Source organism: Triplophysa rosa, linkage group LG17 (assembly GCF_024868665.1).
Source record: "Triplophysa rosa linkage group LG17, Trosa_1v2, whole genome shotgun sequence".
NCBI lineage: Eukaryota > Metazoa > Chordata > Actinopteri > Cypriniformes > Nemacheilidae > Triplophysa > Triplophysa rosa.
The window spans coordinates 16935797-16953041 of NC_079906.1; the positions used below are offsets into that span (position 1 = coordinate 16935797).

The 17245-nt window shown below is 40.0% G+C and overlaps 1 protein-coding gene across 2 annotated transcripts; it reads right to left on the reverse strand.

Annotated features, from left to right (window-relative positions):
* Positions 1–20: 20 nt before the first annotated feature.
* Positions 21–16899, reverse strand: sin3b (SIN3 transcription regulator family member B). 2 transcript variants are annotated; one of them, XM_057356695.1, is made up of 19 exons: positions 16385–16899; positions 14629–14735; positions 14392–14545; positions 13270–13608; positions 12430–12582; positions 12189–12311; positions 11461–11550; positions 11249–11367; positions 10946–11156; positions 10270–10386; positions 9938–10176; positions 9470–9653; positions 6789–7479; positions 6209–6378; positions 4467–4640; positions 4203–4295; positions 2278–2369; positions 1092–1290; positions 21–1004 (listed from the first exon to the last, which is right to left on the reverse strand). In XM_057356695.1, the coding sequence occupies exons 1-19, from the start codon at positions 16493–16495 to the stop codon at positions 771–773; spliced, it is 3600 nt and encodes a 1199-aa protein (XP_057212678.1). In that variant the 5' UTR covers positions 16496–16899; the 3' UTR covers positions 21–770. The 2 variants fall into 2 exon arrangements, with proteins under 2 accessions (XP_057212678.1, XP_057212680.1); XM_057356697.1 differs by lacking the exon at positions 21–1004 and having other exon boundaries at positions 1256–1570.
* Positions 16900–17245: the final 346 nt, after the last annotated feature.

Sequence of the window (17245 nt, forward strand, 5' to 3'; positions counted from 1 at the left end):
AATCCATTCTTTAAGAACTGCACAACTAGGTTGTTTATTTTGTGATAAGTGATACAGGATAAATGTTATACATTCTTTTTTCAAAACACTGATATTTTGTCATTTTTCCATTTTAATATGTAAAAATTACACCAAACGAAAGCAACGATTTGGCGAGATCGATATCATACATGATCTGAATGTTTAACAAAATCGACTATAAATCATGAGCAGTGATTGACGGGTGACACTGGCGATGCTCCATTCATTTGAGACAATGAAAACAAAACGGAATATAACGTACAACTAAAACAGGGACATTAAAGTGAAGTTGCCAGTGTGCACCGCAGAAACCATTTTAAAGTCATAATTTATAGGCAAGAAAATGCACATATAAGAATGCACACAGAAAAATCTGCTGTATATGCAATTGCTGGAGCTGTGCTGTACAAAAAGACATACGGATGTTGTCGACATTAAACCTAGTCTCTCAATACTTCAGTATAAACAAAACAAACCTCTGGTTTCAGGAGCTAAAAACTACAATGGATTTCATAAAAAAAACGCACATTCACATTTTTGAAACGTCTGGTAACTGCATCGGTCATGATGGACATGATGTGGAGATTACAGTATGTGATGCGTTTCCTCTTTTGAGCAGCTGTCCGTTCTCATACCATCCGTCTGTGAGCTCCTTTCATCTCAGCCGTGATCATGAGCGAGCAAAAGAGACGAGAGAGATCGAGAAAGACAGATAGAGAGAGAAAACACAAAGATCCACACCAGGTTTGTTACGGTGAAGCAGGGGCCTTGTTGTTGTAGTGCACCTTGTACCTGTTGACAGGTAAGCCTTTGACCTGTGTGGACACACAGGTTGTCTTGCAGGGAATCATGTCTTCGTTTTCCTCTCCCATGAGCCAGCTCAGCACGCCACGCTCGGCGGCGGGGGCCACGTGCTCGTCAAGCCAACCCCGGTGCCACTGCTCAAAGCGATCGTGCTGGGCCAGCGCTACCCTGTGCTGGGACTATGGGAAGGGAGATGGGGAAAAAGTTAACATCAAATTTGATACCACTTCTACAACAACGAAACGGCGGAAAGCCAATCGACGTACCCTCCGAGCCTTCACCAGGGCTCCTCTGCGGTACATGTAGTCCTCAGAGTTCATCACAAACACCATCTTGTGCGTGTTGAGTTTGAATCGGCAGTCCAGATTTCCGGCCGTCTCTACGCCCATCTTCCGATGCCATTCTCTCCTGCAGCGCATGGCTTCCACCTGCTTGAGCTGCCAGCTGCGAAAATGCCTCAGATTCCTACAGGAGAGACCAGAGGTACATGTACTTTCCCCAGTGAAGATTCAACATTACGTTTGTTATTCAAGTTATTTTTATATCATTAGAGGTCCAGTGTATGAAATTTAGCGGCATCTGCTGGTTGCGAATTGCAACCAATGGATCAATCCATCCATCCCCTTCCCTTTCGAAGCGGTGGCTGACACAGGACTAAGATGTCGTCACGTTTATGCTTCTTTGCCAAAAGAGATCATGTATTTATGAAACGCACTCTGTAGAGCAGTTTGTCCGTTTAGGGCTCCTGTAGTAAAAACATGGCACATTCCATGTAAGGGGACCCGCGGTGTATGTAGATAGAAATAGCTTATTCTAAGGTAATAAAAACATGACGTTTCATTACGTAAGGTCTTTATACACCTCTGAAGACATAGTTATGTATATTATTATATTGCATTTTTGTCAATAGATCCTCCAAAAAAATTACACATTGGACCTTTAATGCTATATCATACAATACCATATTAAAGAGTTTTGGAGGGACCTTTTTCTGTTCCAAAATGACTGTAGCCCAGTGTGAAAGTCATTGATGGGTTTGGATGAGTGTTTGGCTCAAATGTGTTCAGGTATGCGAAGACGCCGGGAGGTCTTAAAACACGTTGAACGTTATGTGGGCGAGTAAAAAATAACCCAATTTTGATTTTGAGGTGAACTTTTCCTTTAATTACTTAGTAAACTAATGGTACGGTTTAGCGTGTTGACAAAATGTTATATGCTCTCCTACTTGTAAGTCACTTTGGATAAAAGCGTCTGCCAAATGAATAAATGTAAATGTAATCAAAACAACCCAACTGCAGTTTGATTGATATTAATTGGAACGCACATTCAAAAAACTGACTTTTGAACATTTGAAAAAAATCAGTTTTTGCAAATGAACTCTTCATATATAAAATATGCACAAAAGAAGAAACAGCATAAACAGAGCAGGTTAAATTTACGTATGGTTTTTACCTGGGTAGAAATACAGGTTTGAAGTAGTAGCCTTCTGTCTGAGAGCACATCGACTCCGTTCCTATATACTGCTCCATGTAATTAGACAGACTCTGAAACAAGACAACCAAATATGATAAATGTAAATGCTGCAAAAAGAACTAAAAGAGCACTAGATTGACCGACCAAACCTAGTCACAGATATTTGTAATACAATTTATACAAACTTGGTCATTTCCAGAGGTGGACGAAGTACACAACTTCCTTACTTGAATAAAAGTACAGATACTACTGGTCAAATATTACTCCACTACAAGTAAAAGTTGTAAAGACAGATTCTTACTTGAGTAAAAGTACAGAAGTACATGCTTTTAAAAGTACTCAAGTATTAAAAGTACATTTCCTTTATGTCAGTTTTGCATTGTTTTATTGAAGTATACCTTATGCCTCTGAAGCAACCTACTGAAAACACTGAGTAGCTCACAGTATCAGTTGTATTAAAGGAGTAGTTCACTTCAAAATTTGCCCCCATTGACTTTCCATAGTAGTTTTTATTCCTACTATGGAAAGTCAATGGGGGAAAATTTTGCAGTGAGCAACTCCTTTAAGAGCTTTATATGTTTAACACATATATGTTTAGTTTAGATATAATCCTGTATGATCATTTAGCCTAATTATCCTCATTAGCCCCCTAGGCCTATATGTATTTATGAGCAGTGTTCTTTTATTTTGTATATTCCCTTAACCAGTTTTAGCAGCAATTTACCAGTAAGTAATAAGGTTCTTGTAAATAGTCAAGTGTAGAAGCCATGTGTTTGTTGGATTTATTACCATTTGTATTACCATAATTTAACTACAAACATAAACTATAGCTAGTATAATGAAACTATGGTATTTTAGTTGCTGTGGTTTTACTAAAGATTATTAATTGGAGTATGGTTCCTATATATAGAAAATGGTAAATATGTGGATACTGTGGTTTTACTGCAAATACCATCCCTGCTGAAAAAAACAATGAAGTTTTTAATTAGAATGAGATTTTTAAATTAAATTCCTGCTGTAGTGTGTTTTGGGTTTTATTCCAATAGGATTTACCATCCCATCAATAGAATCCATCACATACAACTAGACAACAAGTATCCATAGTACAAGTCCCATTATAACCATTAAATCCATTACATTTTATGTTGTATTTTGGGCAGGGTTCTATTGTTTTTATTTCAACAGGAATACTTCAACTATAGTTACTTCAGTAAAAACATCATTCATTATCCAAATCACTTTAAATGATACAGCAGCAGATCAGAAGTTAACACGCACGTGTAGCTCAAGGTGTATGTGATGCTTATTTACCGTTTAGCCGTTATGCCGATCATTTTCATGACAATGTTTCTACGATCTTTGACTGATCGTAACCCACAGATGATTACACCACACTTTAACATGTGCCTTTTTCCTCTTTTATTGTTCTATTTGCCTTTTTAGAGCGCTATCAACGGTGTAGCTGCGCCGTCGTTTACATTAGTTTAGCGGGAAGATCCCAGAGTTGCCAGATTCGCGTAAAAAAATCCGCCAAATGGCCATTCAAAGCTTGTCGGAAAACCGCGAGCTTAGAAAAACTGAAATACTTGGCAACAGTAAAAGGTCCTGGCAGATCGCAAACCAGATAAATTGCGCACACAGGAAAACCCGCTGCATAGAAACCATTTTTTTACTTTTGGAACTTTTTATAAATGTAGTGGAGTAAAAAGTATGATATTTGTCTTTCAAATGTAGTGAAGTTAAAGTACAAGTACTCAGAAAAAATAATACTCAAGTAAAGTACAGATATTCAGAAAGTGTACTTAAGTACAGTACTCAGGTAAATTTACTTACTGTCCACCTCTGGTCATTTCGTTGGTAAGTCAAAAAGCAACTCATGCATGTCTCTCCAATCAAAAGTTTACCTGAATATCCAGCGGGTCATCGCATTGGGCCTCCTCAGTGTCTAGCAGCTCAATGGTTAAGGTTACCTGACCTTTATTTTGTATGAACATCACCTAGAGAAAATGAAACAAAAATGAAAACAAGAATGGACAACTAAACAAGACCATTACAAAACCTGCATCCCTAAAATGTGTCGTAATAGAAATGTGTGGACTCCCAGGTCAACTGTTATATGGATAGGTAATAACTATTTAAGCATATTCAAATTTAAATGAAGTCGAAACCTTGAAGCAGTTCTCCTCCGCCATGACTCTCTCCGCTTTCCACTGATAACTGGCTTCCCATGCGGAACGAACACACTGAGAGGAGAGATTTCCACCGGCAGCTCCCCTTTTTCTCTCTGCAAGGTATAGTTCAGTCACCTGCAGGCACACCTCATCGCTGACCAGGTGTTGAAGCTGCGAGAGCCAATCGGAAAGAAGCATGTTAGATCACAATAGATGTTCTTTAATTATTTGCACAAACCCACACGAGTTAAAGGGATCAAATTAAGTTCCACCTACACTTAGGAAAAAAGCAAAAAGGCTTTATTTTGAAATGGTCAGTTATGATGCCACAACCATAATTTCATTAACATACGTGTATGACCACACAAAATCAACACCCATCATTTGACACAATCAGGTATATCACTGCCCACCCTTTGATGAGTTCATTATGAAATATATGTGCTACATTGGTCATGTTTTAGCTTTCACGATTAAGTCATAGACCGGCGTGTCACCATTGACTTCCAGTCTAGAAAAATCCAAACTGAAAAAAAGAAAGAAAGTCAAAATGCCTGAGATATGGCCGCTGACATATTGTGTCAATGACTTAATTTGGAGCCAGAGTCTTGGCTGTAGCGAGCGGAAGGTGGAGCAGTGGTATCAAGGTCCCACCCATATTCCCCGATGACTAAATTGTAAACAAAGAAATCATGTTACCGTGCCCCTTTTTTATAACATCTTTTAACTAAAACCAAACGTATTAAAAAAACGAACACTTGAACATAAATGAGCATGATAAGAGCTTACTAAAAAGACAGAAACCATCTTTGGCAAAAGTATATTTGAAGCGCAAGGTGATTTTTAGTTTGTGGTGATTCCAGTTCATTTACATGGAGAGGGTGGGGTTTATGACCTAAACTGCACACATCCACTAGGGGGCGATCAAATTTCTTTGGCTTCACTTTTTAGGACATGCCTGCAGCCCGGCTTAAGTGGATTCTGCACAATGCCAGTGTAAAAAAAGGTTTGTTAAAACAGTAAAACAGTTCTCTGGAGCTTGTGCAGAGGCAGCAGCTTTTGCCAGAGGGGAACTGGAATCCCCTGGTTGGGCCTGGGTTCTCCTGAGGTTTTTTTTCTCCATTAGAGTTTTGGGTTCCTCGCCACCGTTTGCATACTGTTTTTGCACTATCTGCCTGACCGGGGGGGCTGCTTTAGAATCTTAAAGTTTTACTTCATTAATATTGCATATAGGAATTTATTATCTGTTATATTTGACCTGTGCTTCTCTCTCCTTTATCCTAATTGTGTGCTCTCACTGAGCGTGTGTGTGTGTGCGTACTTGTCTGTGTACGTACGTGTGTGTGTGTGTTGTTTGTGTGTGCGTGCGCATCCGTGTGTGTGTGTGTCTCTGTGTCTGTGTGTGTGGAGTGTTTTGTATGTGGGTGTGTGTGTTGGTGCGTGTTGTGTGTGTGGAGTGTTTTGTGTGTGGGTGTGTCTGTCTTCTGTGTTTTCAACCTTTTCTTGTTTTTGCAGGTACAACTTTGATTGTTTTGCTTGTAGTCAATGTGTCTCATGTACAGCTGCTTTGTAACAATGAAAATTGTAAAAGCGCTATATAAATAAAGTTGAGTTGAGTTGAGTTGAGTAAAAATGGCACTGAAAGAGTAAATTATGACTGTGTTTGGTAAAAAAAACAGGATACGTACAGAATACGGCTGTAAAACGTTTGGTTGGTGCAGTCTTACACCTCCACCCACCTGTCTGACAATGTTCTGGACGAGCTTGTCAACAGTAAAGCCGATGTAAGCGTGGATGGTGAACATCTCTCGCAGGGTGTCCTCGTACTGTGTGGACTCCAGGTTTCCATCCAGTAGACTGCGGACCATGTCTAAGAACGCTGGGTAATATTCCTCTAACTCCACCTCACCTAATACAACAGAAACAGGAATGATTTTACAATGGTGCACATTTATTGTACAAGCCTGTGCTCCATGATATTTTGACACCAGATGCTTTGAGTCCTTCCTTTAATTCTAAATACTCCTAAATAATCCAAGTATTTCACCCATAATAGATTAAAGGGATACTTAACCCAAAAATGAAAATTCTGTCATTATTTCAGTTCAGTTACCAACATTCTTCAAAATATCTTCTCTTGTGTTCTTCAGAAGAAAGAAAGTCATACAGGTTTGAAATGACAAGAGGGTGGGTAAATGATGACAGAAATTCCTTATTTTACATTTATACCTTATCCTAAATAAACATTATTAATTAACCAACCACAATAACCCGGTTTCATATGAATGTACATGTGCTAATAAGCATGATTCTACTCACTTGGCTGTTTAAGGCGCAGCTCCATAGCGAGGTCACTCGACTTTTCCCTGCGCCCCTCTCCCATGAGCAGTCGTTCCCGATTCTGCTCCGCCCTGTGTTCCAGTAACTGTCTCTCCGCCTGTCTGTAAACCTTCAACAGCCGCGAACACAGGGTTTGGTGTAGCCGCAGGAAGAAGTACCAGTTATTATTAACAAAGAAAAGATTATAGACGCCATCCAACTCCTTCTGATGCTCCGCCTCCGGGTCCCGCAGATCCACCGGCTCACTTTCCTGACTAATGCCGTGCGGAGTCACTGAGGTGTCCATGTCCTGAGGGGACGTGCATCGCCGCCTTCTGGAATCGCCGTTCAGCTGACTGCCCACCGCTGAGACTCCGCCTCCCGGTGCAGTGTTGCTGTCATCCCCTTCGGCTTCTTCATCCGTGAACTCCTCGGTCTCGCTCAACTCGCCGCGGCGGGAGAAGAAAAGGTCAGGGACGAAGTGCTGGATGATGCGTTTGATGTGGTCCTTGTCATCTTTGTGGATGGTGGGCTGCCGTTTGACGTGGTAGATGATGATCGAGGCGGCATCTTCCAGGATCTGTTTGTCCTCGTAGGTGAAGATCATGTGGGGCTCGCTGGCAGAACCTCCGGTGGAGCCGTCCCGACTTTGTTGACCCAAACCGCTCTCTTCTGTGCTCTGCTCCTGTCTCTGTGAAGGTAAGGAGAAAACTGCTGGTCAAAAAACACAAAAGAAAACATAGACTGTTTAATGAATATTGTACACAAAAAGTGATTGGCTGGCCACTGGCCACAACATCCTGGATACAGAAGCACAGGGTTTTAAATCAGTCCGGGAAACAGTGATTTTAATGTATAATTTCAGCAAAATTAAAGGAACAGTTCACCCAAAAATGAAAATTCTGTCTTCATTTACTCACCCTCAAGTTGTTTCAAATCTGTATAAATTTCTTTGTTCTGATGAACACAGAGAAAGACTTTTGGAGGAAAGCTTGTAACCAAACAGACCCTGGCAACCATTGACTACCATAGTAGGAAAAATTGCTTGATTCATTTCTTTGTTCTGTTGTTTTGAAGGATGTAGGAAAGCGAACAGTTGTTTTTTTGCACTTTTGACTACCACTGTCATTTTTCCTACTATGGTAGTCAATGGTGGCCAAGAACTGTTTGGTTACAAGCATTCTTCCAAATATCAGAACAAAGAAATGCGCACAGATTTGGAACAACTCGATGGTGAGTAAATGATGACAGAATTTGTATTTTTGGGTGAACTGCCCCTTTAAATTTAGCTTAGTTTGCATCCATGTTTTGTTGCGTTTACACCTTGAAGCCTGCAACACCGTTATTGCACCGCAGTTTATTTTCGGTGTAGCTTCGATTTCTGATACAATTGCTGATGTATATATACACGTGCACCAGAGAAACCAAATTCAGACTTCAAAGACACAAAATCAACAAAAGGTTGTTCTAAACATTGCTCACAAAACAAATCTACACAGTTCTCCCTCTTGCCCACCGAACCTTGTTGTTCCTGAGGTTTTTCCTCCATCTTATTTAAGACTTCATACCATCTTAGAGCTTTTCAACCCCTGCCTTTGGTTTGCTTGAGACAAAAACATTTTAATCTTCCAGTAAAGCAGCTCAACAGCCACACATATATGACACTACGATGCGTTTCTCTGAAACAATATATTGTCAAAAGGGCTTCGCTAAAACTTCACTAAATGCCCTCAAACGGTTTCTCATTGTAGTGACTGTCAAATCAGCCCAAGCGGTCATTGTTTTAGAAAAAAAAAAAAGACATTTAACAAAACAACATTTCAAGAAAAAAAGTGTAGCCACAGGCTTTCAGCATGACAGATAGAAAGAGAACAAGCTGTTGTCTGCATTAAACCAGACTTCTGTAGGAAGAGAATCTCATAACAAACTGTTCTCTGTTGTCACTGGGGTCCAATGAAAACGTAAAATCTTTTTATAAAAGCATCTGTTATCAAAACAGATTTAATAAGAGTTTCTATTTGAAGTGCAAACCTGCTTTGGTTTTACCCATCATGACATCTGGATTCAAAACGGGAATTCACTAAACTTCAATATCACAAGGTTGGTCCTCTGAGATTCAAAGTGTGGACAAAAACACTCACATCAATCTCAAATGGGTGCTCGACCAAGAGAGTAAATCCAACCCATGGCACACCAGAGCTCCAAAAAACACTTTATTATGTAAAAAACTTTCGCATGGCGTGTGACGTTTCGAGCACACAAGCTGGTCTGATGAAGGTCTGATGAAGAGCTTGTGTGCTCAAAACGTCACGGGCCATGTGAAAGTTTTTTAAATAATGAAGTGTTTTTGGAGCTCTGGTGTGCCGACTTTTGTTACTACTTGGTCCTCTGAGATTAAAATCTTTTTCAACCGAAATTTGTCCAAAATTAAACCAACAACTTCACAAGGCTCACAAACCACTGACTCCTAAAACCATTTACATATTTATTTAGCTGACGCTTTCGTCCAAAGTGACTCACAAATAAAGCCACAAGTCGTAATCTCGGGAGTATTTTCAAAAAGATGAGGCAGCAAAAATGACTGGCTCACTTCCAAACCCCATTCCTTTTTTAGCCACTAATGCACATGATAAATCAGCCGATCGGAAGATAAAAAGCTCTAAAGGCCTGTAGAAACTCACCTCATCATAGATGCTCTCGATTTCATTGAGAAGACTCTTGGATCGAAGGGCCTTCATGTCGTTCTGTTTGAAGTTCACACCCTGGTGGTCCAGAGATTTCAGGTACGCCTTCTCATACTGCTCTCTCCATATTTTATTGAAGCTCTGCTGGGCCTCTCTCCACTCCTCCTCTTTAGCTTTCAATCTACGAGAAATAAACGATACAGTTACTCCTCAATCTCACAGCACGCCGGCAAATCGACTTCATTGTAAGTCAAAACAGCACATTGAAACGTGCGGGAAAAAATTGACATTTTCATGAAATGGAAAACGGCAGAATACACCGCGTTTCAGATGAAAAAAAGTCATGCGGCTAGAACTAATCCATTTATTTTGCTTCTTATTTTGCGCATCGTTTAGATCTTTCGTGAAAAAGAAGCAGAGAGAGAGAATGAGAGCAAGAGGTCAAAAGACATAAAAAGGACAAACCGTTTGAGTACTACAGGAACTGCAGTGGCCGGGCTCCTCTTCAGCCCCTCGATGATCTCCGGAGCCTTGTCGCCGTAGATACGATAGACCGCACGTCGCTGGATGACCTCAGAGGTTCCGCCCAGGCAGTCGTCCAATCGGAAGCGCTCCTGATCCTCGGGCGAAAGGCGGGACAGCTTCTTCTGCACGCTCTCCAAAACTCTGATCGTTGCCAAATTAGTCTCCAGGACAACATCCAGCTATCAGGCAAAAGAAACGTGCACCAATCTCAACACCATTCAATGGTGTTTGCTCAATTCAAAACTAGATACAGAAATCCTGAATCATCTTACCTCAAAACGCTCATCTTCACAGCGATGAAGTTGTTCTTCATAAGGTGTTTTCTTGGAACTCACAAAAGTGGAGTCTTCAGACCAGGACGGGAATGAGACCCAGGTATCATTCAGCACCTAAAAATGTGATTAAACGACTCTAAATACCACTAGGTTTATAACCACATGACTGATGACTTCATTAAAGCATCATGGTTTGGCGCATCATTTGTTTTGAAACTACAGTACAACAAAGGGATAGTTCACCCAAAAATGAAAATTCTCTCATCATTTATCATTCACCCCAAGTCATTCTAAACCTGTATGACTGTCTTCTGCAGAACACAGAAGATGATATTTTGAAGAATGTTGGTAACCAAACAGCATTGGCCCTCATTGACTTTTATTGAACAGATGGAAAACCACAGAGACATTTCACAAAATATCTTCTTTTGTGTTCTACAGAAGAAAGTGTTTTAAATGGCGAAAAAGTGTGAATAAACCGTCAGAATTTTTGTTTTTGGGTGACACTTTGATCCCGATATACAATACACCAACAACTAACATAAATATTTCGGATTTCTTTTAAGTGGCCATGTTGCTCAAGATATTAGTTTGTTAAAGGTGTTTTGCAAACCAGACACACTTTATTCTGCATGAATATCTAGCCTGTCATCTCCAGCTGAGGAAATAATACCTCTTTGCATATAGCCGTTCGGCCAGTGCACTTGGGTTGCTGGTAGGTCTTGGGCAGGGCTCTGTAGCTAGATCCCAGACGCTTACAGGAAGCGTAGTCCACTTCTCTGCCTCCACCCTCCATGTAGCGCTCCGAGAGGCCCGAGACTCCATGAGACAGCTCTTTATCGCCCAAAAACGACTTAAACTGGGTGTAGAGTTCTGGAAACTTCCTACAGAATGAGTCACCAGGCACAAATGATTTGAAATGTCCTTAAAATGCAGTGAGAAAACACAAACAGGATTTAATATAAAAAGCTCTTACCCTAAAAATGGAGTCACAAGTTGCATGAGTTCAGCCCCTGACACCACTTCCTGATTAAAGAGGGCTATACAGCGCAAGAAATTCTCGTACACCTCCTGACTCTTGAGCAGACGCCGAACCTAACACAACGGCATTACCGTATCAATGTAGTAAATCATAAAGCTAATGCTGACTCAATACAGCTTACAAGCAAATGTGTCGGAGAAACTCACCTTGTCGAAGAACGTGAACTCCCGAAGGACCCCGTGTTTTCCGACAGAGGCGAAAGATGGGTCCTTGGAACAGGAATACTTCATTTTCTTCTACGTGAATAAGAAAGTGTTTAGGCATAATACATTTGGAAATTTTTCAAAGAAGCTGTGTGTAATTTTTTGGAAGGAAAAATGGAATATAATATACAAAACTATGTCTTCAGAGGTGTATAAAGACCTTACATAATGAAGCGTTATGTTTTTATTACCTTAGAATGAGCCATTTCTATCTACATACACCGCGGGTCCCCTTACATGGAATTCGCCATGTTGTTTCTACAGTAGCCCTAAATGGATAAACTGTCCTACAGAGCGCATTTCGTAAATATGTTATCTTCTTCAGCAAAGAAGTGAAATCGTGACGAAATTTTAATTCTGTGTCAGCCTCAGTAATGCTTTGAAAGGGCGAAGGGTGAAGTCGTTGGTTGCAATTCGCAACCTCACCACTAGATGTCGCAAATTTTCATTCACTGGACATTTATTAATACTTTTTTTCTTAATCCAAGCATAATATGCATCAACTAAAGAAAGAGTCGATTTAGAAGATGATTATCCCAAAATTGAGCATGAGCTTGGGTCAGGGCTATCTGTTTATGTCCAACAAAAAATAAGAGAACGTTGTGCCACACTTAAACTAAGATATACAAGCTTATGGAATTTATGCTTTGTGTGCATGAGTGAAGTCTGACCTTCAAAAGCGGCGTCATGTGGGGCATTAACATGGGTCTTGGCCTCTTCTTGCTCTGTTTATTCATTTCTTCTTCTTCTACTTTCTTCAGATGGTCTTTGCCAGTCAAAGACCCTCCAGTGAACTGTAATCCAAGACACAACCCTTTATAATCTGCTGACTAACAGTAACTATGCAGAGACATTTTTCAGTCAAAATGATTACTAAATATCATTGGGTGTGTTTAAAGTCTGACTGCTTACCAGAGATCTCTTGGCGTCAGGCAAAAACTGTCCAAACTCAGCAAGCAGATCCTCCTGTCCTTTGAATAGACTCGCCACTTTAGAGAAAACCTCATCTTCAGTCATTCCTCCACTGCTACGGCCTCTGTTCTCCTTCACCTCCAGCTGTTCCTTCTGCAGACGGACGGACACAAGATCCACAAAATCAATGATCATCAATAAGTTTACAGGATGGGTGGAAAAAAACAGTACGGGAGCCCATTTCCTTGAGCCAACATGTGATTTTTTACATTTCTTATGCTGATTTGGATAAAATTTAGACAAATAAATTAATAATATTATTATAATAATAATTTGTAAAATGGAGCCGAGAGAACAACACTGATAGCTGAAAGCATAATGTAGCCATAACATTCAATAAAAAAGATGCGGAGGGGTATAAGATTCAGTGTATGATTCCAAATGTTTTTTAGTTGTTGTTAACTAGTTGTTTATTACTAGCATTAGAATAGAAAGTAAAACAAAGGATTCACATAAGTATTCAAATAACTGTTAATATTGAACAAAAAAATATCACTACTGTCCTTCTGAAACCTTTCCATATTTTGTGATTTTAATTTTTTGCCATAAATCATTATTATTATTAGTCACCCTTTATGTTTGTCACAGGGATTTGCAAACATCTAACCAATAAAAAGTATTTAAAAATGCTTGTCAACTTTGACAACGCACGAAGTAGTCATTTAAAAAGTGTTTTTCCCATTTCCTGAAAAACAGCAAATCTGGACACACAAGGTTTCAGAAGGACAGCGACAATATATATATATTTTACTACACTATTACACTATTTTCTGCACTTACCTGGTATGTATGCAGAATTTCCAGAAAGGCTCGATAGGTCTCAGGGTTGTCCAAAAATCTGTTTTTGATCTTATTGACGTAACTGATGGCGCTGTCAAACTCCACAGGACTCGGCTCTGATGTGGGAGGCGACACTGATGTGGTGGCCGGCTGTGATTGGCTCTCTCGGCTAGGTAGAGGAAGTGACAACCTGCTCGATTGTTCGGGAGGTCCGGACGACGAAGCAATGCTCTCCGGAGAGGTGACTGCTTCATTCTGAGCTGACCCAGCTTCAGCCAATGCTGATGAAGCGGCACTAACCACAGAACTGCCCGTGCTTCTTCCTGGCCCGGGAGAGACCTTCAGAGGAAAGAATGAGAACCATTTAACCAAAGCTCTACTTTATTTATTCAACATACACTGGGGTTCAATAAAACAGGACTACAAAATGTTTACACAAACCAACGATCATGTCTGTTGAATTTAAGAAATACAGAGATTTTGTCTACAATTTGTTTCAAACCAATTCAATGCGACTAACGTTATACAAAATAGGTCTCAAATTATGGATACAATTCCTTGCTATTTTAATCCATCATGCTAAAATGTTCTGCATGAAATGTTTATCGCAAAAACTGATGGATATGTAAACGCCTTTCACAAAGACTTTACAAACTACCATCACCAACTGAAACTATCAATAAACTTCTGTTAAATATCCATTAAGTAACTGCCCATCTGAAAGTGAAAAACAAACCTAATTGAAGATCAGAAACTAAGAACTGTCCTATTAATCCGTTTTATATCAAACAGAACGGTGAAGTACAAAATCAAAACTTTCACTTCTAAAATAAATGTGCATGCATGTTACTCCAAAGACAAAAAAAATGTTGTCTTTGTCAGCATTAAATCATGCTATTTACCCACCTAAACACTTCACTATGTGTTTGATGATTAAAAACAAATGTCAAATGTTTTTGGAATCACGCGAAGGCACAGTAAACAGACACTTTGTCATTTCTCTGGAAACATCTCTTTAATTTTTCTCCAACACTGAACCAAGTAGGAAACGGGAAAACAGAACACAGGCGGCAAAGAAGACAAATAGCAAAGTGATGCACAAATAGTAAAGTGAAGTCTTACCTGCACGGAAAATGGTGACTGGAGAAATGCCATTCCATTTTTGGGAATTTCAATCCGATACCCAGGTGGTAGGAAGGCATTAAACCCCAGCACGAGATCTGGATGTCCATGGAAGAGCTGAGAAACTCTGTTGATAACGCCTGGCGTGTCAATACTGTTGGTAAAGAATGCAAACATTAATGCTATTTTTGTGATCAGGAACGCATTCAAAAACTTCCGATAAAATCGTGCACAAACCTTTGAGATTTAAACTCTTTCATGATATCCAGAAACTTATTGTATATTCCAGGATCATTCCCAAACCGTATTTTGACTTGATCCAAGTAAGATAAGGCATCCTCCACCTGCAACAGAAAAACACAAATGTGGCTTTCCAAACAACAAAAGATTTACACAGTGACAAGCCCTTACCAAAAATGTACTGCGCTGGTGGCATGGTATAGAAATGGTACTTTATTTATTTACATGATACTAAAAAATACATGCTTAAAGTGATTTTGCTCACCCTCTTGTCATCTCAAACATGTATGACTTACTTTCTTCCACAGAAGACAAAAGAAGATATTTTGATGAAAGTTGGTAACCGAACAGCGCCGGCACCCGTTCACTTCTATTGTATGGACACAAAACCAATGTAAGTGAATGGGTGCCAGTTAACAACATTCTTCAAAATATCTTCTTTTGTGTTCTGCATAAGAAATAAAGTCAAACAGTTTTGATGAGCAAATTATGACAGAAGTTTTATTTTGGGGTGAACTTTAAGTACTACCACAATATACCAAAAGGTAAGTGTTATGCTAATACTAGATGTATTTATCTAAAAGGACACATAAGCAGTCAATCTGCTTTATTCTATGAGAATGTGGAGAGCCATTGCATTGAATGACTTTGCATTAGATTCTATTACAGATATTTTCTGAATAAATCAACGGAAACAAATATGCACAATGAAAACTGGGAGAAAGAAGAAGTGATAAATAGAAAATGTGATCAAGTTTAACGCCTTACGTTACGCATAGGAATACATTTCAGCTGTCCTTTCTGTGTGTACACAAACCTAACGTACCCTAAAACACGTCTAAATAAACCTACAAGATAAATAATCTACCCACTTTACCTATTTAACCACCACGACGTAAAAACGACAAAAAACAAGATGTCCGAGAGCAAGACAGGCCGTTTACCTAACGTTACTCTTTGTGGTTTTAATAGTATTCAACGAGTAAAATAAAGGCAGATGACGCTCATTGACTCTTAGCTTTGCTGCGTTAGCGCTAAAGCTATTCACAACAACCCGCTAAAATTTCACAACAAAAACAAACCAAATGCCGATGAAGCGACCTCGAAGTGCTTTTCAAAAGAAGACCACTTGAAGCAAGTAAAATGAACACTTTTAATTATCTTTTGAAGGTCTGGTGTACACGAAAGGAGACACGTTCATGACAAAAGCTGCTGTTAGCCGAGCAAAACCCCCATCTCTTTCTTATCTAACGTTACTCCTATTTAAAGCAAATCAAACAAAGCGAATCTTCAAACGCTAGAAGCTCTAAACTGTGATTTCTGGCGGACCACGTAAAAAGCCACCGGCTTTGGTGTTAACAAAGAGCAGCGGTTAAAAAACGACCGTGTAAAGAGAATGAAAAACATATAGCGAATGAAAACATTAGACTTTAATTCGGCGGAAACACTTTCATCGTGTTTGACTGGTGAATTGACATCGCTTTGACTGGAGATCGGTGTTGTTTAGCTAGAATACATGGACTTTTCCAGCTTGAAATCAGCAGCTGAGATGACTGTGATCTCGGTGCGGATGTGAGTAACGTTAAGTTGCATAGTGCGTAAGATTTTCAAATGCATCCACACACACTCAACGTGAATGCTTTGCTATGCCCCAAATGAATGTGAATAGCACGGCACTTCCTACTATACAATCCATTGTAAGGAAGGACACACATGCACTTTGTTCTCCTGCCGTTGCTGCAATGCCTCTTACCTTTAGTTTCTGAAAGTGCTGCTGTTGGACTTGCTTCTGAACCACATAGGCCTTGTCTTGGATCTGGTTGATTTGCTTCGCAGTGCTGCTGTGTGCCTGAATTTTCGCCATGGTGTTTCCTTCCCCAACACCAACAGCCACCCAAGCCGCGATGATTTACCGTCCCTCCGTATTTGCGGATGGTTCCGACGTGCTAAAATCACTTCGTTTAGGGGGCCACCCAGCTCTCTTCCCCCCACAAGTCCAGTCTACTTTACGGCCACCCAGTTACTCCAGTATACTCTTCCAGCCCAAGCCCGCAGAAAAAGAAAAGAGATCCTGCCAAGTGTGTTCCGACCGCTCACTCTCTTTTAAAACGACACCATCGAGCGTACGAATCGGCGATAAACAGCAAACGATTCGCACGTAGGGAACGAGAAAGAATGTATCGAATTTTTCACCAATGGTCGTTTTATTTAAATAAGTGGTGCATGTCTCTTTAAATTCGGCGGCTGCTGTGAGCTAGAGCGTCTAGCGTGCGGAAACGGAGGGAGTTCTGGAGGACTCAAGAGCGCATGCGCGTGATGGAAGGGGGCGGGGCTTACGCAATCTATGCGGCCACAGGCATGAATGGGATTCTGCACACGTTTTTGTTCATTGGTTGAATGTTATAGAAAGTTGTTTCGCATCGATTTAAAATGTTTTATGACTCATTTACCACGGTGACCAGTAACAAAATATACCAAAAGATCTCGTTTGCGAAAAATAATGTATATAATATTGTTTCTTCCGTTTTCTTCAGTATTACAAGCAAAACTGCATTATGCACAGTGATAAGAGTGTTAAGGAATTTTGGGATGTGTATGAAGAAGTATTTTCATG